Source organism: Calonectris borealis, chromosome 13 (genome assembly GCF_964195595.1).
Source record: "Calonectris borealis chromosome 13, bCalBor7.hap1.2, whole genome shotgun sequence".
In the NCBI taxonomy this organism is placed as follows: Eukaryota; Metazoa; Chordata; class Aves; order Procellariiformes; family Procellariidae; genus Calonectris; species Calonectris borealis.
In genome coordinates, this window is record NC_134324.1 from 15,787,530 (window position 1) to 15,813,591 (window position 26,062).

Sequence of the window (26,062 nt, forward strand, 5' to 3'; positions counted from 1 at the left end):
TTGGAGATATAAAAAGGGCATGCCTTGTTTTCTTGTCCCTCTCTCTTAGTAACATTTATGAAGCGAGAAATGATCTGGACACTGTTCTGACATTGTTCATGAAATGCGTGTAACACTTTTATTCAAACAAAGACCTCTTGTTCAGTCTCAAACTGAGAGATGAAGCCTGAATGATTTCTTTTTCTCATCCGTTGTTTACATATTTGAAAATGATGTGTTTAGTCCAATCATACAAATCCACAAGTTGATCTTTTTTTTTTTTAAATAGATAGTCTTGAAATAATTGGTCTGAGTTGAGCAACAAAAATTGACTGTTTTCGTTGAGTTTTTCATCGTTCTTTGTAAAGGCTTTGATCTTTGAATGATCTGCTGTGCTTCTTTCTCTTTCATTTATTTAAAATCTTTTGGTGTATTTGCTGGTTGTCCTTCTGGTTTTCTTCCAGAGATCACAATATCTACTTTGCTTTAATTTCCGAAACAACATTTTTATAATCTGAAATTTAAGTAATTTCTATTTAACAGAATTCCACCAATACTTAAGTGTTAGAAGTCCTTTATAATTTGAAAGGGTTTTAAAATTAATTATAACTTTTTAAACTCTTGTAGAGTTCAAATTGTCTGAAGATATCTGAAGTCCTTCTTCTAAGTTTTTCTTTTTTGAGGGTTCTGTAGAAATACTGTAAAAAGAAAAATTGACTTTAGCAAACATATATCAATTTAGACTGCAGCTGGTTTTACAGTCTATCAAGCGAGAAGTTCTTTGCATGTGAACTGGGAATAATGGACTGTCATGAACACAACTTCTCTGCAGTTAATAAAGAAAGAAGACGGAAGAACAATTTTGGCTGAATGTATTAAAACAATTACTTCGTATGACCCTATGACATTTGTGCTTCTCTCCGAAGTGCATAGGGACCTTATGTTTATTAAAGAGATTTAATTAATATTCAGGATGTGCTGCCAATATGATGCAAAAATAACTTAACATTAAAAAGTGAATTGTTTGCATATTTTGCTATGAGGAGTAATTTTAGGTTCTGTAAAGTTACTGACTAGGTTTCCAGCTACAACACAGAAGTTGCTGGAAAAATATGTGAAACCATAGAACTGAAAGTTCAATTAAAGCATGTTTTACACAGTAAAACATTTTCTAAATTGTCTTGATACTTCTATTTGATGTCGACCTATTTTTTCCGTGAAAGATTGCATGAGTTTTCCCCTAATGCTACCATTGCAAGCTGTACTCAATTTCTTCTATTGATAAGCATGTGGCATACTTGGAATTCATTTTCTTCACTATAAGGTTGTTTGTCTTAAAAAGACAGTACGTACTTTTATGTTCTTATCTACCAGCACTGACTCTTTTGTGAAAAAGGGATTAAATGTTTCATTTTGTGTTGTGCCAAATAACATTAAAAGCATCATGCTAATAGCTTGGATTCCTTTCTGTGGAAAGTAGTTTGTGCCAGGAGTGGAAGATTTTTGAATAGCTAAACTGGAGTTAAAGTATATGCTGTCTTTTTAAGGAAAGAAAAAAAAAAAGGAAACAAAAAAGAAAAGATTCTGTCCTTTCACCTGTTGTCTGCATGTTTTTTCCTGTTACTTCTCTCTTGCCCTACTGCTGCCTCATGCAATGCAGGAGATTCAGGATGGACACAATGGCTATCATTCTGAAGCAGAACCTGATCAGGTGGCAAGTTTTACTCGTCTTTTGTTCATTAACTGTGTAGCAAGGTACTATATATTAGTACTTGTACAGTACGTACAAATTTATATTTCTCATGCAAGAGAATCCATAGAAGGCATTTAGTGTGTTAGCTGGTTATGTGCTACGTAGGGTTTTCGTGTAATGTCATGTCGTCTAAAATGTGATACTGCACGTAAGCCCCTATCTGACAGAGCACATCTGTCCTTCTAAGTTTGTAAGTATCTACACATCATCTTTTGTGATTGGGTGCTGAATGTAAAATCCTGTTAGTTTCCAAAAAAATCTAAAGCCAGAGATCAATTTAAATATCTTTAGAAATTATTTATTAATGAGGGCTTGGGGTAGTTTGTTTGGAGGCAGACAGATCCTACCAGTTATTTGTATGTAGATCAGAGCAGTAATACAGGGAAAGAGTTATTTGTTTGCTGTAACATAGCCCATTATATTTATTCTCACTTCAGGATGTAAAAAATTGAAACCTAAATATCTCATCATGGTGACCTGGAAGAGATCACTTTCTCACATGGTCCTTAAAGGGCCCGCAAACCCTTTTATTCTTAATTAAAATCTTTAGTACTTGGTAAATCTTAGCTGCCAACGAAGGACCCAAAGGATCAATCTTGTATCATTCAGGAATGAAGCCATTTACCTAAATGAAAATTTATGGAACTAGCCCTTATTTTAAAATTGCTAATTGTTCTTCTATATTCCATTATTTCTTCATTCTTAATCTGACTTTCTGGATCCAAATTTCCTATAATGGACCTCTTCCATAATTTTGCCACTCTCAGTAGGGTATTGGTTAAAATAGAGCATCGTGGGGTGCTTCTGACTTTTTGCTATCAAAAATGCAAAGTGAAAATGTTAAATAAATAAAGCTTCTGCCACATAATTCTCTCAGTATGAAAATACTCAAATATTAAATAAGCAACATTAAGAATAGGAAAAAAAATATTATTGAGCTTTAAAATGTTCTCAAGTAGATAAAATACCCAAAACAATACCTGCATTTAGCAAAACGCTAACAAATTATTAATTACAAATTTGGGTATATCTTATTGTTCATATTTTTGCATGCTATATGTAGCTAGCCTGTGAAACTAATTGTTGCATAAATGCTTTATTACTAATATGTTACTAACATGTATGTCTGTGTAATGCTTATAATACCGATTTTTTTTTTTTACTATGGTACTGTTTAATACAGTTGCGCCTTGTAAAAAAAGATACACTTCTTGTGTTCCAGTAATCTGGTAGTAAAAGCACTTTGCATCAAAATGTATCGATGTAGTACAGATGGAAAGTGAGATTTACTCATGGTTTTGGATTTCTGCCAGGCACTGCGGGATGGAAACAAACTAGCACAGATGGAAGAGGCTCCACTTTTTCCTGGAGAATCAATCAAAGTTATTGGTAAGCATACTACTGAGTACTACACTGAATACTATTAAATCACTGGTTTATTTATTTAAAAACAGAATATTATTTCATTTTGACTTTTGTTATTTTAATTTAATACACTTTAGGTTGGCTGATTTGACGTGGATTTCTTTTCTTTGTCCTTTAAATCCAAATAGAGGAAGGAGAAATCAGTTGCAGGGGATAACTTGCTCTATATAGATAAATCAATTTTTTTCAAGGGTTAGTTTGTTCCAGACAGGTGTATTGGTTGTACTTTTGCTTGGGGATGCCAAGGATACTTCGTAGACTCAAAAGCTTCAAAATTGTGATAGCAAAGAAAATGAAGTTTGGAAAACTTAGTTTCCAGTTCTTAGCGAGATTTATTTCACTTTGGCCTGTGACGGCAAGCTCTGCGTTAGCAGTACAGTATGTGGCTAGAAAAGAATATTAGCTCTTTCAAATAAAAGTGAAAATGAAGATATGGGCATATAACTGAATTACTTGGAGGTCAGTTACGTACACATCAGTAATTGCCCATTTGGATGCTCTCCCTCTGAGGTGAGTGTGGGTGCTTTACACGTCAGGGCAGGGACCAGAGCGCCTGCAGCTAAGAGTATTAGCAGGGTGCTTTGTTACCTGCCTGCCCCTACTGCAGCCATGCTAGCTGAGCCCAGCCCCAGTTGCTCAGTAGTTGCTGAGCAGCAGTGGGACTGAGGAATTTGATTGTTTTCATTGCTGAGATAAAGACAGCTCTTTAGTCCTGACAGCATCTGAGGAGTAGGCTTTCCTGTAGAGGTCAAGCATCAAAATCTTATGGAACTGCAAAAATCTTGCTATTTTTAAATGGAAATAGATTTTTATGGAACAAATGTCTATAATAATAAAACAAAGCTTTAATTGGTCTGTTTTCCAGCTAAAGATGTTATGTATATCTGTCCATTTATGGGAGCAGTCAGTGGTACACTAACAGTGACGGACTTCAGAATGTATATCAAAAGTGTTGAAAGGGTAAGACTTCACTATCTATCTGCGTATTGTTTCAGGTAGGAATGTTGCTAGTAGATTTCAGAAACTGACAAATTTAGTGTAAGTGAAGTATGATGTTCCGCAGCAGTCTATTAAACAGGAATTATAGTTGACTCTAATGAAACATACATGAATAGTATTAGTTTGTGTTCCTCTTAATGTAACAAAATTCGTTTGTTTCATATACAAATTTCAGGATCCACCTTTTGTTGTTGATGTTCCCCTTGGAGTCATAAGTAGAGTTGAAAAAATTGGAGTACAGAGCCACGGAGACAACTCGTGTGGTATAGAAATAGTTTGCAAGGTATGGATTGGTAGTATATTAAATATTAAACTATTTTCATTTCATTTTTCTGTAAGAGGAATCTGCACGCACATGTGCTGTTTTTCTGTCTGATCAGTTCCCTGTATTTGAACCCTGCTTCATTTAGATAATATGTTTCAATTCCTCTTATGATACTTGCAGTCTTAAACACTTCTGCCTTTTGTCTCTAGAGTGAATTCAAAGGAAAAATGGCTATTTTTATGGTATCTAGCAACTCTAATGACGATCCTAGTCGTCTGATATGAACACTTACAGAACTGTGTTCTAATGTGAGTTAGATGATATCAGTGACTTAGTGCTACATGTATGGCTTCCTTCAATCAAATTTCTTATAACTGCTTGTCGTGGTTTAACCCCATTTGGCAACTAAGCCCCACCCAGCCGCTCGCTCACCTCCCCCGTGGGATGGGGGAGAGAATCGGAAGAGTAAGAGTGAGAAAACTCATGGGTTGAGATAAAGACAGTTTAATAGGGAAAGCAAAAGCCGCGCACGCAAGCAAAGCAAAACAAGGAATTCAGTCACTGCTTCCCACTGGCAGGCAGGTGTTCAGCCATCCCCAGGAAAGCAGGGCTCCATCACACGTAACGGTGACTTGGGAAGACAAACGCCATCACTCTGAACGTCCCCCCCTTCCTCCTTCTTCCCCCAGCTTTATATGCTGAGCATGACGTCATATGGTATGGGATATCCCTTTGGTCAGTTGGGGTCAGCTGTCCCGGCTGTGTCCCCTCCCAGCTTCTTGTGCCCCCCCAGCCTGCTCGCTGGTGGGGTGGGGTGAGGAGCAGAAAAGGCCTTGACTCTGTGTAAGCCCTGCTCAGCAGTAATGAAAACATCCCTGTGTTATCAACACTGTTCCCAGCACAAATCCAAAACACAGCCCCATATCAGCTACTGTGAAGAAAATTGACTCTACTCCAGCCAAAACCAGCACACTGCTTTTTTTTTTTTTTAATTTATCATAGAGTAAAAGAGTATAACTTCTTTTTGACAGGATATGAGAAATTTGCGGCTGGCCTATAAACAGGAAGAGCAGAACAGATTGGAGATTTTTGAAAACCTTGTAACACGCGCATTTCCTGTTTCTAATGGGCTGGTAAGTCTTAAGACGTAGAGAAGGCTGTCACTGGCTCTCCTCTTTTTGGAAAGTGTAGGTGAAGAAATACAAGAGTTGTATAACAAACACAGAAATGTTGATCATAAAATCTGTTACAGAGCAGGCAAGCTGCTCTGACTCTGTTTCCTTTTTGCATTAATTCATAAAACATTATGCTATGTCCTGCTATCGGTGAAGTTAGTTAATTTGTACATAACCCTTGAGATCTAGATTTGCCTAATGTTGCTGATTAAAAATATGTATGTATTGACTCTTATTTTCTGCAGTAGGTAATTCAGTCTAGAAGTTCTGTCTAAAAGAACAAATGCATACAATTGGTCTTATTATTAGTTAGCTGCAGAATGCTATTTCACTTGCTTTTACGGGTAAGGAACTGGTTGGGAGGTAGGAGACCAGTTTCCTCATCCTGGCTTTGCCATTGGTGTGTTGTATGATCACAGGCAAGTAACTTCAACTCTCTCTGACTGTTTCCTATCTTGATGTACTTGAAGGAGGAAACTGTCTTTCATTTTCTTTCTAGCACAGTGTTCAGTGTTGTCCAGTCTTGACTGAAGGTTTTATGTCTGCTGTTAAAGAGTTTTAGAAGTGTTACCTTTGAAATATTAGAAGGTTCACTGTTTTGGAACTTACTGTGCATACAGCCCATCAGACAGTAATTTATGCCTTTGCTTTGTTGTCTTTAGCCTCTTTTTGCATTCAGCTATAAGGAAAAGTTTGCTGTTAATGGCTGGAAAGTGTATGATCCAATGGCAGAATATAAGAGGCAGGTAAGTTATATAAGTACTTGGTGTATTATTTTTTTCTCCATCTCCCCCAGAGCCATTTAAATAAGGAAAAAAGTATTAAAGAAAACTCAAAATTTTTAGCTCTAGCTACATACAGGGACTGTCTAGATCTCATGTTGAGATAATAAAATGCAAGTGGCCTGACTTTGAGAGTGTTGAGCGCCTGCTAAAGTTGATGGAGATAACAGGTGCTGAGTACTTGAGCAAATTGGTCTATCTTAACATGCATTCTTAAATCCACATTTTCCAAATGCTGCTTCTAGAAAATATAGGCTTTATAAAAATTTGGTTTTGAATAAGCAGCATTAAACAGAAGAGTAACCGCAGTTTGTCATTGTAAATCTACAGTTTCCTAGTTGCAAAAGTGTTTTTATTTCACTATATGATCAGTTTTTACCTGAGCGTGCAACCATTCAAATGGTTATTTTGCATATCAGTTTTAAAGATAATAAATAGGAAAGACTTTCAGTGTTCCGGTTTACGGTTCAATATGAAGACCTAAAGTTTATAGCTTATTTAAAAGAAAAACGTGGGCACACTTTTTAAAAAAAGGGTGTAGCATATAAAAATTTTCATCGCCCCAAACTCAGATATGTAAAGGTATAACCTGAAAAATACAAAAATGTTTTGCTTTCATACAGGGCTTGCCCAATGAGAGTTGGAAAATATCCAAAATTAACAGCACCTATGAGCTTTGTGATACATACCCTGCTATTCTTGTTGTGCCAACCAGTGTAAAGGACGATGACCTCTCAAAAGTGGCAGCATTTAGAGCAAAAGGCAGAGTTCCAGTAAGTGAAACTTTTACAAGGACATATAAGTGCTCTATAAATTTGTAGCTTATAAGAAATTATAAGAGTTCTTTTAGGCTTTTTTTTAAATAACAGTGGGCCGGATTCCTTCCTGAAAGGGAGGGGCAAAGTAAGAAGAATTAGGCTTGATGGGCTTAGAACTGAAGAGAGCAACTCAAATGTGAATCTAATTGCTTGGTTATTGTGCCGTATTATAAATTTTTGTTTGGAGTTAACACTTCTAAGCCACAATGGTATCTGATGCTAATTCATATATTAGCTTGTGTTCTGATTTGGTGTGGAATGTGTTACAGCCATAGCGGTTTTCTTGAGAATAGGCAAGTTTTGCAGGTAGCATAAGAACCCCTTTAAATATAGAATCATTAAGGTTGGAAAAGATCTCTAAGATCATCGAGTCCAACCGTCAACCCAACACCACATGCCCACTAAACCATGTCCCTAAGCGCCTCATCTACCCATCTTTTAAATACCTCCAGGGATGGTGACTCAACCACTTCCCTGGGCAGCCTGTTCCAAGGCCTGACCACTCTTTCAGTAAAGAAATTTCTCCTAATATCCAATCTAAACCTCCCTTGGCGCAACTTGAGGCCATTTCCTCTCGTCCTATCGCTTGTTACTTGGCAGAAGAGACCAACACCACCTCGCTACAACCTCCTTTCAGGTAGTTGTAGAGCGTGATGAGGTCTCCCCTCAGCCTCCTCTTCTCGAGGCTGAACAGTCCCAGTTCCCTCAGCCGCTCCTCATAAGACTTGTGCTCCAGGCCCTTCACCAGCTTTGTTGCCCTTCTCTGGACACGCTCCAGCACCTCCATGTCCTTCTTGTAGTGAGGGGCCTAAAACTGAACACAGGATTCGAGGTGCGAATCACCAGTGATGAACACATCACCAGTGCCCAGTACAGGGAGATGATCACCTCCCTGCTCCTGCTGGCCACACTGTTTCTGATATGGGCCAGGATGCCGTTGGCCTTCTTGGCCAATACGTTAGATGGTGACAGTTTTCATGCTGTAGATCTGCTTAGCAAGGTAGTGTACAGGTCCACAGACTTCCACATGGAAGCAGTTTTTCTTCCTCCATTGTTCTTTTTTTTCTAATTAGTAAGATGCAGTAGCAGGCTTAGTTTTTATTAGAAATAAAAGCTAAGACGTTTAGAATCACTTAGTATTTCAAGGTCAGATTTGGGATGAGCAGTGCTAGTGTGTGCTGTCAATATGGTTTTGCATCAGCTTGTCCTTAAATTTGCATTTGTTGATTTGCCAGGAAACAATGCCATGTAGGCAGTGTGATTGTCTAATTGCACTCTGACCGGCTGCTTTAATAGTAGTATAATAAACTAAAACAATTTTCTTTTATTCCAGGTGTTATCCTGGATTCATCCTGAGAGCCAAGCAACAATAACACGATGCAGTCAGCCATCAGTAGGCCCAAATGATAAGCGTTGCAAAGAAGATGAAAAATATTTGCAGACAATAATGGATGCCAATGCTCAGTCACATAAACTTATCATCTTTGATGCCAGACAGAATAGTGTTGCAGATACAAACAAGGTAGGCTGGTATCATAACTAGCATTAGTAGTTCTATCTTTATTACAAGTCTGAAGATTGAGTGAGAGATGAGGATGAGGAGAACTTGATGTTGAAAAGAGATAAAAAAGAGTCTCTAAAGAGGGCATGGGAAGGAAGGAAAGTTGCTTATAGCATTTTGGAAAGGCCGGCAGGAATTGAAGGCAGCATGAAGACATAGCTGAGAAACGATGCAGTAAAGCCCATAGAAGACCAAAGGTTTCAGTAGCAAAAAGGGGAAGGTATGTGAATGTATTATCAAATGTAGCCTATTACAATTAGAATTTCTTTCACCTAAAATAATACCCTAGTGCTTCTTAGAAAAACAAAAGCCAAAAATATGTTTTTATTACTGCTAAAATAATCCTTTCTCTCAGAAAATCCTGAAACCTGGCCAAAATAACTCTCTCAACCTCATGATGAAGTCCTGTACATGTTCTTTTCTTTGTCTGTTTTTACTTTTTGAATGACAGGCAAAAGGTGGAGGATATGAAAGTGAAGGTGCCTATCCAAATGCAGAGCTGGTCTTTCTGGAAATTCATAATATACACGTAATGAGAGAATCCCTGCGTAAACTTAAAGAAATAGTTTACCCTACTATCGATGAGACTCGGTGGTTATCAAATGTGGACTCCACACATTGGCTGGAATATATAAGGGTAAAATACTTTTGATGTGGAAAATCAATTGTTTTTTTAAACCATGTTTTTAACTTGCAATCCTGAAAATATTACTAAAATAATGTCTAGATTTAAGCACATTGCTTTGATCAGGATAATCCTGTAAAAAAACTTAATTTTTAAATGGTCACTTAGAACATAGCATTTCAAGCATTCCGTAATAACTTTGTATGTCCAGTTTTATGTATTGGTAGGTAATGAGTTAATTTCTGATAGCACAGTATCGTATTTAGTGTTGGACAATGTTTTATTTTCTTGAGAGGGAATGTTTGTGAGCAGTCCAGGGTTATCCCTGCTTTTTGGAAGAATGCCCTGGGAACTTCAGATTATATTTGAACAACTGCCAGAAGGTCTTGACTGTAAATTCTGCAGTCTTTCTCATCCTTCCCTCCTTCAATGCGATGTTAGTGTTCATGTGTCGGGCACCTACATTTTCATGGGCTGTTTATAGTCAGTGCTCTACTGGGTTATTATCTGCTCTATTATTTAACATAATATTAAAATAAATCACTACCACACTCAGTTTTACAGTCTGTTTCACTAACCTCTGAAATGCTTTTAGAATAGATTATTTCATTACCACATTCACTCCCCTGTTTATGATGAATATGAATGGAGTGGAATTTGTTTTATTAGCAACTGGCTCAAATGTCACTCATGCAAAACATGTTTGGGATTGTTCATTAGTTTTACTCTTCTATTAACTAGTGCTTGCTAAGCTAGAGAACCAGTAGAGGGAGCAAACACTTAAATTAAGAATTAAACAAATTTAATGATCTTTTGGGAACAGTTTAATTTTCTTGTTGTCTTGAAGTTGGACTATTTCAAACAGCTTTGGGAATCTGAGTATCTGTAAGCCTTTTCTTACCAGCCTGGCCTTAAATACAATAGTCTATTTTTAAAAGTGGAGTTGTTTGGGCCAGTGGTCACCTTTCATTGACATTGACTTCAATGGGCTTCCTGGGCTTAGACAGTGTCAGAAGTGGTTGCCAATACCACTGTTGCACAGATGACAATAGCATAGCAATTTGAAATTTCATTTAAATTATTTTAAAGAGTTGACACTCATGTAACATTCTTCATGAATCTGTCCCTTACGTGATACTTCACGTTACGATATTGACAGCACAAACTGCGGCCTGATTTCTTAAAAGCTGCCATTACTGTGTTAACAGTGTTGATAGTATCTCCCTGTGCTTTTATCCACGAATTGCTTGCCTTCCTTGCTTATTTGATTTGGCTTGTAATAGCAATTGACAAATCCACAGCTTTATGCTAACGCATCTTTTTCCGGGCTCAGACCAGTGTGGTTGTGTCCCAGGTTAATGTGTTACTGGAAATTCACCTTTCTAGCACTGGGCACCCACAGCACTTTGGAGATGGTCCAGGAGTGTCTGAGGAGGCACCAGTAACATTCTGTGTGTGTGAAGACAGTGGTAACAACAGGAGTAGAGTCACTTGGAGCTTCTTGCACATCCAGGATGTTTCCTCATGCCCTCCAGGGTATTTTCTGTCTTTCAGGGTAGAACTTGTGCTTAATTATTTTTAAACCAATTGTCATTTTCTAAACCAATCCGAAGCCAGTTATTCATTAGGAGCCCTAACTAAAATTCTGTGATGGTTGCTAAGTTTTGAAACATCTATAAAAAATAATAATAGTTTGTGGAGGAAGCTGTTTTCTAAAGGCTTTTGTCCAAAGTAGAATAAAATGCTTCACCTACTGTGCAGATATTTACTGAATTAATAGTAACTCTATTTTCAGTCTCCCATTCTCTGCTTATTGCCTGTATCTGTTCTATCATTTTATTTTCAGCTGTACTCCTTCAGAGGCATCTGTGTTCTCTTTAGGACAATTCAGTGGAGCAAGCTATTGCATACCTGTATGTTATATAGTTTAGTTTTCTGCTTTTATTGAAGACTAAACTGTTTTAATATTTGCACTTTTTTAGTGCAATAGAGCTTTGTAACTGAAGTAATGAGCAATTAACTAGTTCAGACCACAAGCTTTATTCTCCCATAGAAGCTTTTGTATTGTTTCCTGATATTTCCATCCTGGCATCCTTCAGTTTTACCAAAAAAGATACGATCAATGAAAGATATAATCAATGAAAATTGTCTCTAAAGCATGGTTCTTGAAATAACTTTGAAGACTGGTCTTGTGCACAGCTTCTCCAGTGGATGCTGGCTTTCCTACTTCTCAGAAGATGTTTTTACATGCCTGGGAAGGGAGAAATGCAAGTATTTTGCAAGATTCCATTTTCTGATGTTGGAATGCAGAATAGGAATTTCTCCTGTGGTCTTATTCTAGTGGTTGGGTTTTTTCACATATTTTTCAGGGCCATGATAGGTCACGTTACAGAGACGATTCTTCACAGGAGAGAGATTATTCAAGTTTTTAAAAAACGACGGAGCAGCATAAGAGAATAAGAGAGGGTTTTTTTGTGGGGGAGAAGAATAACAAGTTCACAGAGGTGATCTCAGTCCTATGCCATCTCTATCCTTTGCTTTCCAGGATGCTTCTGAGTCCACACTATTAATGGTCTGCTCATGGGTTGAATACAATGTATGCTTCATGCACCAACAAACCAGCGCAGGCTCCCAGCCAGGGGTTTCTGGGTTTGTTTGGGTTGTGTTTTGATTTAGATTAGCCGGATAGTTTGTCCCTTTCTCTAAACTTAGTGGTTGAGAACGGAAAGCTGAGGAAGAAAGAGTGATTGATTACTGTGAAAATGAACTTTGAAAACATTGAACCTTCAGCCTTTGGAATAGGTTACAGTATTTGTGTCTTTTCATCATGATACAGGATTTCAGATTTAATTTAGAGAAGGGATTCCCAGGTTCTTTTGCTATGTGCTACTAATAATGAACAGCTGGTTAGAACTCTGTTATGGACAACAGAGTGCACACAGTTTTTGATACCTCTGGGATTATGCATACCACCATTTGGAAATCTCTAATTTAAAGCAATGTTGTCCAGATGATTATGTAATTAATCTGAAATTTTAAAATATATTAACCTTAAGAGTATAAAATTGTAACTCTTTTTTTTTGGTAGAGTTTTGGTTAGTATTTAATATGCTTGTTTATTTCTTTTTGTTTATTGAAGATGCTTCTTGCCGGAGCAGTAAGAATTGCGGATAAAATTGAATCTGGTAAAACATCTGTAGTGGTACACTGCAGTGATGGTTGGGATCGAACTGCACAGCTTACTGCGCTAGCTATGCTTATGCTGGACAGTTATTACAGAACTATCAAGGGGTTTGAAGTTCTTATAGAGAAAGAATGGATAAGTTTTGGACACCGATTTGCAATGGTAAGCTGAAAGATTTAGTGTGCAGTTTGTCACCTTCAAGGCTTTTATTTTGAATAGTATGTTTTCTCTCAGTACACTGCTGCATTTTAGTTATTATCTATGGTGTCCTCCTTTTAATGGTGTGAGTGTGTCAGAGAATTGTGACCTGTTCATTTTTGACAGGAAATCTGTGTGTTGAGGTATAATATAAAGTAAATAAGAATTAAGTGGCTTGAACATAATGGTTAAAAAAAAAATACAGATTTTTTATGAGGAAGAGGGATTGTAACACATTGCTTCATCTTTAACAATCTTATGAATGGAGAAACAAGGAGAACAATTAAGGTGTCTAGAAGGTAAAATTGCTGGAACCATCACTCTGATTTAAGGTTGAAGTGTTTATTTAACACATGGGCTAGTGGGGAATTAGGACATAAATTATTATAACATTTTGTGGTCTCTGACTCTAAGATGGTTTAGGAGAAATGACAGTAGTTATGCAGGTGGATATGGAATAATCGTTGTTTCAGTACACTCTTAGTAAGTACCTACCAGTTTGACCCACTGGTAGAAATAAATGGCTGTGCAATGAAAGATGAAACAACTGACACAGCTTTGTTGACCAAGTGTCTTTCCAGCTCTGCTCAACAGCAGAGGCCTGTCCATAAGTGAATATTGGGATGCATTTTTAGTAGCTGAAAAATACAGGTTAGCATTATGGAAGATTTGCTTGTCTTGCCATTGGAACATATTTAAGAGTTACTGAGTTTTAAAGTGTTGGGATGGTACCATAAATACACCAGAATGAAATGAAAAGTTTGTTTTGACTTTCAGCGAGTAGGACATGGCGATGATGATCATGCTGATGCAGACAGATCTCCCATTTTCCTTCAGTTCATCGACTGTGTTTGGCAAATGACTAAGCAGGTAAGATGCTTAACGTTCTATGAGGTCTCAGTCTTTATCTAGGAAACGTAATTCATGTAGGAGAACACATTCCTTTGCAGAGCAGTAGCATGATTTCCTGAAGTTGGTTGTGCTATGGCTGCACCGTGCACACACAGGGAAACTTTTTGCTCAAAGTGAGGTACAAGGAGCTAGAGTAGAAGCATTGACTTGAAACCAAAATATCAGGAATCCTTTTTGTTTAAAATACGCTTTCAAAGGATTCTCTGATTACATAAATGAGGGTTATTGATGGGATAAATTATTTGCATTGCATATTCACTGGTGGAGTAAATGTTTGTATGGATTTATATTGTCCTTAAGAAACAGCAAAAATCCAGGCTGATGGTGAACTGAGAGGAGGAGAGGGTTCTTCTATGTATGTCTCAAATGTGAAATGTAAGTTAATGTTGGCGTCATTATGCATACAGGACAGCATTTCTGACATACAAGCCTATTCTCAGATAAGTTTTCTTACTTCCAACACTGCTTTTACCTCTGGATTAGGGGAGATCTTTGAAATTAGTAATATTTAAAATATCAAAATATTAAAATCCTCTTTTATTTTTTCTGAATAAGTTAAATTGTAGAACAGCTTTAGCCTTCATTTTCCTTATTTGTACCTCCATGAGCATAAATTAAGATCTTTCTGAGCTTTTATATTACTGTTCTTTAATGGGGTTACTGAAATTGGTTGTCCACATGAAAGCTTTATTTCCAAGTAAATTAGAAGTGCTTGACTCCTTTTTTTCTTTTTTTTCTCTCTTTCTTTTTCTCCTTGAAGCCTCACACAGATCCGTGCTGTTATGGTAAAAGCTATTATACTGAAGTCTGTATAGAATGTGATTTGTTTTGAAGAGGAGAGGGTAGCAGTCTGGTTCCATATGATGCTAGCATTCCCAGATGTCTTACCTTAGTCTTCTTGTTCTGAACACGGTTCTTAAAAACTTACATCATAGTTTCCAAAACTTGTATTCAAAACAGTCATCTTTGTTGCTTTATGAAAGTTCCCTGTTGTAATACTGGGCCCTTGTCCAGCGTCCCTTGAAGACTTTCTCTTTCTGTGTATCTATTTCAGCATTAATATGCTGTTTAGCATGGCTGGAGAAAATAAATGAAAAATTCTGCCCCTCTCTCAGAGGAAAGCTAATAACAATAGCAAAGAGAAGCAGTTCTAAACACCTGGTAGGAACAAAAGTCCTCTGGGGAGATCCTTAATTGAGAGCAACCTCTTCTATTTTTGTGATCTCCCTTGCTGCTTCCTATTTCTTGCTATAAACAGTTTAGTTCCCTCTAGTTTAAAAAAAAAAAAAGGGGCGGGGGGAATCTGTGAAACATTTTGCCAATACCACATCTGTTCAAAACCTGGATTCAGAAACTGTTCTGAAATTCATGAACAGCAGTGGCATTGAAAAATCATTAAAGTTACAGCAGGAAAAAAATTGAAAACATCATTCTTGGAGAGTTCTTGCCCACTTATTTTCATTTTTTAGTTGACTTCAACACCTAGAGAATAGATGTGAAGGTTGTGATTACCTTGACATGGACCTATGAAGACCAGGGTTTTATTTTATCCTTGCATAGATCACTTGCTCATAAAACAGTGCTAGTTTCGTGCTTTAGAATCCATGGTAAACATATGTGAAATGTTCCAAAGCTCAAATAAGTGTTCATGACTGCGGGAGGGTGTAAGGGCTCGGGTTTGGGCGTGGGCTCAAAGCAAGCAAATTTTGTCTTTCAGGTTCTGAGAATTACATTCTTAAAACAGTCGACTTAATACAGTGAGAGAATCTCTAACTTCCCACTAAGATAGAAATTTCCGGATAGCTTCAGACAATGAAACTCAATCCTTGACAGCCTTATATTTTCCCTTGGTTTTTATTGTCTTCATGACACACAAATACAGTAATAGAGAACTTGAGAGAAGTACATTGATATCAGATTTTAATAAAAAACATACGGTGAAGTGATTTCCCTCCTCTGGTGCTATTTTGAATAGCAGATGTCAAATTGGAAAGGCCACATGTGATCTGATGAAATACTGATGCCTTGTTAAAAATGAAACAAAACTGTAAAATTTGCATGTAGCATTGCAGCTCAAGTAGTAGCTTTCTACCTTTCATGCACAGTACCCACATAGGAGGAAGGTATGTTTAAAGTTGGTAGAAAGTTGCATCCTGTTTGTTATCAGATGTCATCTGTTGCCAGAGATTCATTTTTCACTAGTTTCAGTAGTGTACTCTGTTATGATATCTAGTGTTCAGTTAACCTGATTCAGTCGAATTCCACAATCATAAGAACTATTCCGGAAAGTGTTTCAATTTTAAATGTTACTGTAGTACGGAACAAGTTCATTGATTAAAAAGCAAGTTTATTTTGCATGCCTCTGAATCAGACGCCACTTGGCATCATCAGACTTTTAAACAAGAGAATTCTTCTTTTAAATACCTCCTTTACAAAAACCCCCAACAACTCCAGCAGCATCAAGTGGGAGATTTTAATGACTCATGCGTTCTCTCACAATTAGTGGATTTGACACGAAGTAAGTTTTCATTTCCACCTGAATCTTCAAACAGGCGCTAATGGGCTTGGAACTACAGAGGAAAGCGTTTTTAGGTCAGTGATTTCTCAGCAGCGGTAATAGAAGCTTTACAGTCTTGATACATCAGCTCCAACAGTACAACTCTTGTATCCAAAGACAGAGTTTCAATAAAGTGCTATCACTTATTAATAAATTAGTTGGAGTGCAACCACTGATGTATGGAATTTTGAATATGCTTCACTGGATTGGAATAGTGGCCATGTTGGCATCCATCTGATTAGTACGGACCCGTCACAACACAGAACCCTAATGTGACAAGGCTCATTAAGTGCTTTCAGTTAAAGTACTTTAGGAGAGGCTTTGTCTTCAAAGTTATTTCTAAATATCATCTTGATCCTTTGCAAATTATTTTTGCTCTCTGTATCTCATTGCTGCTTTGGGCTGGGCACAGGGGATTGAGGTCTGAGACCCACTGAATTTTCTCCTGACTTGGTTCGGCCCACCTGCTTATCAAGTTCTGTTCATACTTTTTTAAAATCCTAGCTGTGTTGTTAACATCATTGTATTGTAATTGAATTTTGGCATGATTTCCGAGAGAGAAGGAAGTGCTGTAAGTGATAACTTTTGAACATGACTGAAAAAGAGAATTTAATAATCTTAAGTTCCTATATGTTTTATGGAGACAAATGGCTAGGTGATTGAAAACAAACCAGTGATTTGGGAGAGAAGCCCTAGTGTGAGCACGCTGTGCTGTTGAACTGTGCGTAATCCATAGCAGAGTCAGAAGAAGGCAGGCTCCCATTCATTTTGTGAGCCATGATATTGATAATTTCCTTACCCAAAATTTTCAGTTGAAAGTTGGTGTATCTTAGCTTGAGAAGTCTTGGAAAGAGAATGTTTTTGCAATGTTTGACTTAAATCAGTCTTCTTTTAAAAGAACATTGCTTAAAACTTACATCTTTCTGGGTTTAATACAAGCACACCCGTTGTGTGTTATTCAACTCTTTACTTTCAACATGAATAAACATTTGCCCTTCATAGATCACAGATGACACTGAAGAGGAATTTCTGAATCAGCTAGTTCATCCGCAGTCCCAATTGCTGCGTTATTCCTCCTAACTATACTCATCGTTTTTTTTTTTTTTTAATTTAAAATAGCTCTCGAGTCACTCATGCCAAGGTGTTCAGTATTCTTCAGTGGCACATAACAGAAACCAGTCTGCTGCTTTCTTCAGATCCGAGATATTGACTTGAGATTTCTCCATATAACAGGAAATTCTTCCTTATGAATCTGTAACTTTGCATTTTAGACTTCTGTAAAGATTTACTCCTTTAGTGGGAATGAACAAAATTTGTTTCATTTGTCCTGACAATTAGTCTCTTATCACATTCTCTTTCATGGTAATGAGAGAAATGCTACTTCTTAAATTTTCCTTTAGTCTTCTAAATTTTTTTTTTCTCCTAAATGTTTATCATTCTGTATCTGTGTTTGAGACCCTTATCATAGTGAACACAAAGTTATTTTGACACATCAAACAGTTGCCATATGTAGTCCTATCATAAAATTTGATTGAAGGACCTTTTCCGTCTGAATAGGTAGCAGCCCATGCAGTTTGCATTAATTCCTTCCTTTATGATTTTTAGAGCACTACAGATTAAGATAGATCTTAAACATTTTGAGTGTTTTCAAATTATCAACTCTATTTCCTAGAATGTATCAGGTAACCTCTGCTAGTGAATAAAATACCTAGTGGTGCTCAGTGGAATAACAGTTCTTTCACTTCAGACGTACAGGATTTACTTTCCAATATAAAAGAAGAGGGATTAAATTATTGTATATAGCTGATGGTAAACTCAAGGGATGAAATGGAGAAAAGTAACTTACTTGGGTAGAAAGTGAAAGAAACATCTTAAATATATTGTACGTGCAGTAGTCTTTATTATCCAATTCATTGCATGTTAGAATAGGAAATAAAACTCTTAAATGTCATCATCATCTTTCCCCCCCTCCCGCCCCCCAAATGATTTATTGTCTTGTAACAAGAGAAATAATGTTGAAGACAATTTGGGATAGGTTAGAACAGAATACGGTTAGAGCTCCTTAAAATGGATTGCTTTGTGTCACCAGTTTCACATTAGCTAATGTTTCTATGTTTGTATTCTAGTATACTTGCATAATGAATGTAAGGTTTGTCTCCGAGGAGTATTTATAAAGTAGTATGTAGGTGAAATGTATTATTGCAGTGGGAGTTACTGAAATTGCTGAGTTTTCCTGAAAATAATCACTAAATAAGAAAAAAAAAACCTTATCTGAATCTTCTGTTATTTCTTATGTCTGAGTTTCTTCCTTTCTACACTGCTTAAAATAAAGTTTAAAGTAATTTTAGCAATTTTTTATTTCAGTTTCCTGCAGCCTTTGAATTCAACGAGTTATTTTTGATCACCATTCTGGATCACCTTTACAGTTGCCTCTTTGGGACTTTCTTATGCAACTGTGAAAAAGAGAGATTAAAAGAGGTAAATAATTAGTGTAATATGCATTCTTAATTTGTTGATTTTGTATGAAAATGCTTAGAATACAAGACCTAAGAACATCTGAGCTGTATTTGTGGATACATTTGTCACATAGTCTTAAAAGACAATGCAGACATGAAATTTCATGGTATGAGAAATATATACTGAATGCCCTGCTATTAAATGGGGTGGCTCTTATTTTTCTTTAGTTATTATCTGTTCAGGGGTTTGAGGGTTTTAGAAAGTCCTCTTTCAGATATTTCTAGCCAACATATACAATTTGAAATAATCATTATCAAATTATATTAGCATTTCTTTCTCTATTTCCAAGGGAACGCCTATGGCTGACTTTGCAGGTCACTTGAGGACATAATTAGATGGAATGTATGGTTGAAGACTACAGAAATTTAAAATAACTCAATGAAAGAAGTTAGGACTTAATGAAATACTTAGAGTTTGGAAAAAAAAAATTAAAATTTGTTAATATTCCAAGTACACTTTTGCTTACTTTTAGCTTTGTTGTTTTTAATACTCCATATTTTTTAAAGCAAGTAACCATTCCTTGCCATATTTAGCTTTGCTATTTTTTTGGTTTGTCTCTACTGCTTCTGTAGGGAAAAAGTTGCATGTAAACACCACAAGATGGAGCTGAATAACATGTTCTCAGCAAATGCAGAGTTTCCAGGCAGCTTTCTTTCATAAATGAATAGTCAGATGCAATTCTCAATAAAGAAATGCAATTTAAGACACAGCGGTAGTAGAAACACATGCTTTACAACACTGGAGAAGTGTAAAATTGCAAGTTGAATCTGCTATAAGTTCAGATTTCCAATCTTTGACCTAACCGTGATTATGCTGATTACATTTAGAATAATATAACTTTCAGAAGTGCAAATAAAGATAAAGTAGGCATTTTAAAGCATAATATCAATCGATAGGAGCAAATAGTGTGAGTGGGAGAATTGAATAATTATTTTTCACAGATGCTGTTTTGGATCTTCCAAACTACATCTCTCCACTGATTTTCTTGTCAAAGCTAATTTAATTTTTTTTTTAGTTGGTCAGTGTGTAAGCCTATATTTAAGTAGCTGTAAACATTGCTGTAAATTACAAGCAGTACAGCTTTCTTTTGCTCAACTAGACTTAGTGTCTCTGAAAATAATATGCCTGAATCTCCTTTCTCAGTTAGCCTTGGACCAGAATAAGTATTCAAATGTTTTGCTAAAGTTTTTAGGCTGTTTAATGACCAGCTGCTGAAATTGTTTTCAGAGTGCTTGCAATTTTCTAGTAGATAAGGTAAATTTCACAGACAAAATTACTGACATGTAGATATTAACCTCAGTTTAAGGTTTTGCAATCCATATAATTAATTTTTATCTTTTTTTCAATCAGGAGGTAAGCACAAAGACTATATCGCTGTGGTCCTATATAAACAGCCAGTTAGACGAGTTCACAAATCCTTTCTACGTAAACTATGAAAACCATGTCCTGTATCCTGTTGCCAGTCTGAACCATTTGGAACTATGGGTGAACTACTACGTCAGATGGAACCCAAGGATGCGGCCTCAGGTATGAGCTTTCACATGACTTCTATGTTTTAGTGAAGAGCACAGCGATTAAAAAAAATTATTATTTTTCATAGTGCCAAATGCAGCAGTTAATTTCAGAAGTGCTCATCTGTTGCACGTATTTCAGCTGACAGAGGAAAAGGTGATTTTCTTGAAGATGATGGGGGATGTGTTCAAACTTGGTAAAATGATGTTTTCATTACAGTCACCAGTAGAATAGGGAGTTAGAGTATCACTTTATTGGCTTCTGAAAGGTAACGGATTAACAGTCTTTGTTGTCAGAAGATTACTTTTATAACATTCTATAATACTTCGTAACACTTTTTAATACTTTTATTGCCTTAACCTTCTTGTACAGTTTAGTGTACCTTTGTTTATAGTCATGTTTTGCCCTTTACCAACAATGATATAAAATATAGCAGCAGTTTCTGAAAGAATTGGACTGTGTACCGACTCATTTTGTAGGCTCTCTAAACTTAGCATCACATAGGTGCTTGTTTTCAATTGACCTTTATGGTTTCAAGCTGGCATGCTAAACCTTAAACACTCTCTATACGTGCTCCTTTATTCATCCAGTATTTGTTCTTATAAGTAATGTCTGCTATTCAGATAAATCTCTAAATCTCGTCAGACAAATACTCCACATGCTTAGAAGTCTGAATAAAGAACATTCAGTTTGTGTCCCAACCATAATATATATGAGGGTGCTACGCCATCTCTTTATTAAGGTAACATTTCAAGATACCCCCAAGCATATTATGATAAATTACCTGTATTAAGTGACTGCTCGAAAGCTGCTTTCATCATCTAGCAGTTAGAATGAGACATGAGTTTCAAGCTTATTAGACACCCACAAGTCAGAGGCTGTTGTAAAAGATGTTGTTCCAAGATAAGTTTCAAGGGCAGTACACTGGTAGAAGTCCAGGAATCTGAGAAACACCTTTTAAGGTCCTGGAAAAGTCTGGATTGCCTGCTTTCTCACTGAGATGTTTCCTCCGAGCTGCTTTGTTTCCCTTACTTGTTCTAGTTTGGTTGATGTAGTCCTATGACTGTTAGGTACCTGTTAGGTGTTAGCATGTGTTAAGACTTCAAAGATGGTGTATTTTAATCTTTATGGTTTTAAAGTAAAATTGTCAGCTGCTTCTTAGCAAAATACCGTCTTTCCCTTAGCCTGTTTGCGGAAAAACATCTGTGTGGTTTATGCACATTTTAGTATAATCGGCCTGCAGCAGTGTCAGTTTATTACTTGTATTTAATTGAGATCTATAGCCCCTGAAAGCGAGCAGGCTTTGTAAACACACATGAAAGCTAGTCCTGATGCAAAAGAGATGAGGGTGGGGAAGAGATGACATAATGAGAAGATATCAGAACTATCATATACTTAGTGGCAAGCTCTGCTCGCTGCCTGTGTGTTGGAGAGCGCTCTGTCCACTTCTGTTGGAGAGCACTCAGGCACTCCAGCACGTGTGAATCATTGACCTTCGTTGGTCTTTGAGAACAGGTCCCTCAAATCAGCAGGTTGAAGGTAACAAAATTTGATGATCCTGGTAACCGCCTTTACTACCACCTTCCTTTCTTGAAGAACTAATACAACTGTTCCAACTTTTTAGATCTATCACATTAGCTTTATCTTGTGAAGATACGTCTTCTTGCCTTTCCTCTTATCTCTGGGCTGAATTTATGTGATGTTTGTGACAAATACTCGGAAGTGTTTCACATCTACTTGGATAAATTTGCTGCAGAAATTACAGTTTTTTGTTGCAGAATTGTGTTCTCCAATCTAATTATGAGAGCACGAACTCATGCAAACAAGTAAATAACAGTCTTTATAATCACAATATACTGAATTTGCTTTCTTCTGTATTTGCATTGTCCAGTTGCACACCCTGTTAGCCAATTCAGTAACATTCAGACCCATTCAGTAACAGCAAAAAAGACAATCACCATTGCGACGCCCAGCAGGTCTTCACTTATCTTCAGTGAAAAGATTTCTTAAACAATCAGTGGATTTATTAAAAGAATGGGCATCTGCACCTACTGAGAAAAGGTGGTTTTGTTGCATAACTTTTAACGTGGTTCTTTTGTTTTTCAACTGGAATAAGAGAAAGTTAAATATTTAATGTTAATGAAGAGCTCTCTGGTGAATAGCAGTTCAAGGCAACCTCACATACTGTTTTATCAGCTACAAAAACTTCTTTAGGAAACTAGAAAATGTTTATTGTTTTCTAGGAGCTCACTAAAAAGGAGAAATGCCTAATTACATGAGTCTAAGGGAAGTTGAAGAATAGTCCTTTAATATAATCAGAATGGATGTTTGATACCCATTATCAACCATCTTTATAGTATGGGAGAGGAAACTCGCAAGAGCAAAAGGGCAGGTTTTGGTTTGAGGCAATATTGTAGGTTTTCTAATTTCAGCTTTATTAGTGAGTGAGGCTTGAGTTTTTAAATGGACTGAGAGAAATTAATCATTGCACTTCATTGACTTTTCTATTGGAAATGAGCATACACCACCTTTAATTTTTTTAATTTGAAAATTACTGAATGCTAACTGGATATAAGCATTTATATTTGCTTTGTTGTACTCTGTCTTCAAATATCTGTGCCTCATCAGACTTGCAACAGTGCAGTAAGGTTTGACCATATTCGTCATTGCACTAGGATATACAGAGTTCAGAGATATTCTTATGTTCTCTAAATAAAAGATTGCTTATAATGATATATTTTCAGTTCTATCTAAGTTTTGTGGAAGGCTGAATTGGTGGTTTTGATGGTGTTTATTTGCATCAAGAGCCTCGTTTTAGGATTATAGCTGTATTGCAATAGATGCTGTGCAATTATGTGACACACAGTCTCCTTCCATAGGGTTCAAAGCTCAAGTGTCTGAGAAGTGAACGATGTGGAGAATTCTAAGTTGAATATGAACATTTCTTGTAGATTCCCTTTTTGCTAAACTGTGCTTCAACAAGATCATTCCAATTCTTAAGTGAAATAAAATATTCCTTGGTTTCAGTTTGGAGGTGTTACATCATTATTGACTTCTTGTCCCAAGAAAATTAGATGGATTTTAATCCTATCTTATTTGAGTTCATTGACCGAGAAGAGGTTTTTTTCAGATTTCCCCTTTCCTTGGGTTGGAGAAATGTGTATTTGTATGTGACATGTGGAAGATAAGCTCTTTCATTCTCTCATACAGAGATGTGTGCTCTGTGGGTACCTCCTACTAGACTCACAGATGACCCTACTATCTGGAATAGATAAGATTGTATGATGCTTTTGAATTTTTTCAGTTGATATCATATATTTCTCTTTCCTTTCCTATGTAGTCATTCAGACGACTTCTTTACATTGGTTTGAGGAGTTCTGGCTGCCAGATGTCAGTTAGTTATCTGCTTGGGCAACTCTGGAAGGTGGGGACAACACAACAGATTATTTTCCTGAATATTATTTCTGTAGGGGCAGTATTTTTGAACTAATATACTCTTATCATTCATATATGCAGAGCATGAGTAAAAGTCCTGGTCCTTTCAATTCAGGCTCTGCCTTCCTATGTGAGAGGCAAGGAAAAGAATGTATTTTAGTCACAAAATTTACATAGTCCATTAAGATATGTTTAGTTGTTTTTATGACTTCTGGGAAATGACATTTTAACCCTTGGAGTACAGCGCTTAAACTTGGGTTTTTTTAATTGTTTTTTTTTTTATTTTTCTATGCCTGCTAATTTTTCTTCAAGCTCTGTTCTGGAAATTTGGCCACTGTGCTAGAGATAATATCATAGGAATCCCTATAAGTTTTTCAAATTCATTCTTCTCTTTGTGTGTGTGGACTTTCATCCAGAATGTAAGTCTAGCACCATCTATAACCTAGGAATTCAATTCAGCTACTGGAATGGGATCATCTGCTAAAGGCAGTCTTCGGAGCTTCCATGAAAAGGCAGGGAAATTCTGTTCATAGGTTAACAGCTGGCTTAAAAAAAGGAAAGGAAAAGGTAGGAGTAAATAACCGTTTGTTCAGCATATAAAGAAATTATCTAGAAAGCATATAAAAAAGTTACAATGATTACTGCTTATTTTTTTATGCTGTGTATAGAATTGTAGAAGGATTTGATGTGTTGAACAGTTGAGTCATTAGATGTCAGCTGAACTTCAGTGTCAATAAACACAAAATATTGCATATTTAAAAGAACAAATAAGATGCTAAGCGTCACTGGAAAAATTGTTGAGAATAAACTGGAAAACATGATTGCTGAGATGCTTTATCCTGCACATAATAGTATAGGACTTACTGTCTAGCATGTGGGGTGTTCATATTATACCTGCCTTCAGTCAAGTTGCCCAGCATTTTCCTCTCTGAGCATGTTGACAATGGTTGTAATATTTTCAAAGTTCATACACATGATTTAACACCATTTTGTGGCAGGAAAAGGCCATCATATGGCTCTGGAAATGCTTGGCATTGCTGGTCCGCGATCCATGGTCTTGAGTCCATCTTTTTGCATGAAAGAATGAGGCAGGAGACGTCAGGAGAAGGAATCGCCGTGTGGGTTAGGTAGCTGAGTGTTGCCCTACTTAAGGAGATTTCATCCCTGCATTTACCGCAGAGTTTCTTGTGAGGCAAGGCAAGTTTCTTACAGTACCTGACAGTTTCTCTCTATCTGAGTGTCTAAGTCAAGATCTCCAGAGTCTGATTTACTGCAGGTAATTTACATCTGCAGATAAAACTCTCAGCATTCAATTGATATGGAATAAAATAAAGACTAACTGCTTATCCTGTGTGCTGAAAAAATCTGTAGTTATTTAAGGGAAAAAAAATTGGTATCCTGTAATGAGCACAGCATCAGAACATGCACAGAAAGAGAGAAACTAGTACTGTATAAATAATCTTAATTTTGGGGATTTTCTAACATATTTTGAAGAGCAAGCACTCAAAGCATTGCTCTAATCTATCAGATGTCTAAATCTAAATAGGCTGTAGGTTTTAACAAGCAATGGCATCAGCTTGTAGTGTGTAGAGTTTCCTGAGTCTGGAAATCTATGCAGTCGTTTGCAAAAATCTCTGTTCCAGTTCCGCCATGGTGGGATTCATAATTTCTGTTTGCTAGTCCATGCTTTTCCAGAAGGCCGGGGGTTTTGCTTGGCTTCCCCGGAGCATACCTCTGCAATAAGTGTGGAAGTATTGATTATTATTGAAAACTGCTGTTTTCATCTTTGAGATTGCCTTTTTCTATGAGTATACTGTTAACTAGGTTTTAAAAGCAAGTCAGAGTTCCGGCTCTTCATGAAGAGGAACAGAAAGCTCAAGTGAAAGATACTGTTGTCTTTCCAATGCATGGAGTAGGTTTTTGAAAAACCGACAGTCTTAACTCAAGCCATGAATTTAAAATAACCATTTTCCTCTGCAGCCTTTCTTCCCTGTTGCTAAAATAGATAAAATATACTCGCTGAACAAGATAAAATGCATTCACCGTTGGACAATTTTCATGTGAATGACTGTCCTTGAGCTAGTACAGTAATACACAGTAGATATCCATCCAATTAAGACTTGGCGGTACTATAAATGAAGTAGCTATTACAATTTCTTTTATACCTATCCTTGTGTTGACAAATTTTGCTATCCAAAAGCACTCCAGAATCCTGAAGGATTACTTGGGAATGAAAACCTGAAAATCAATACTGAAAGTGAACTGTAGTAATTCTGCGAAGAGAAAGGTTTGAATTTTTCAGGAAATGAAACTGTCTTACGTCTAGTTGTTTTTTATGTGTTGTAGTATGTATATTGTATAGCAT

The 26,062-nt window shown here is 36.7% G+C and overlaps 1 protein-coding gene across 11 annotated transcripts in view; it reads left to right on the forward strand.

Annotated features, from left to right (window-relative positions):
- The window catches only part of MTMR1 (myotubularin related protein 1), a 40,347-nt gene that overhangs the window by 6,254 nt on the left and 8,031 nt on the right, over positions 1-26,062 (forward strand). For 2 of the 11 annotated variants that reach the window (XR_012675574.1, XM_075162281.1), the window contains exons 1-13: positions 1,669-1,690; positions 3,046-3,121; positions 4,023-4,117; positions 4,332-4,439; positions 5,453-5,554; positions 6,259-6,342; positions 7,002-7,151; positions 8,530-8,718; positions 9,209-9,394; positions 12,522-12,728; positions 13,542-13,634; positions 18,598-18,711; positions 20,101-20,277. Coding sequence is in view for 10 of the 11 variants with exons in the window: in XM_075162281.1 (XP_075018382.1) it covers positions 3,076-3,121; positions 4,023-4,117; positions 4,332-4,439; positions 5,453-5,554; positions 6,259-6,342; positions 7,002-7,151; positions 8,530-8,718; positions 9,209-9,394; positions 12,522-12,728; positions 13,542-13,634; positions 18,598-18,711; positions 20,101-20,277 (1,551 nt within the window). In the remaining variant the exon portion in view is untranslated. Of the gene's footprint in view, positions 1-1,639; positions 1,691-1,715; positions 1,735-3,045; positions 3,122-4,022; positions 4,118-4,331; positions 4,440-5,452; positions 5,555-6,258; positions 6,343-7,001; positions 7,152-8,529; positions 8,719-9,208; positions 9,395-12,521; positions 12,729-13,541; positions 13,635-18,597; positions 18,712-20,100; positions 20,278-22,318; positions 22,324-22,505; positions 22,738-23,602; positions 25,027-26,062 lie in introns of those variants that run through there. The other 9 variants (XM_075162276.1, XM_075162279.1, XM_075162278.1 and 6 more) reach the window with 8 other exon arrangements.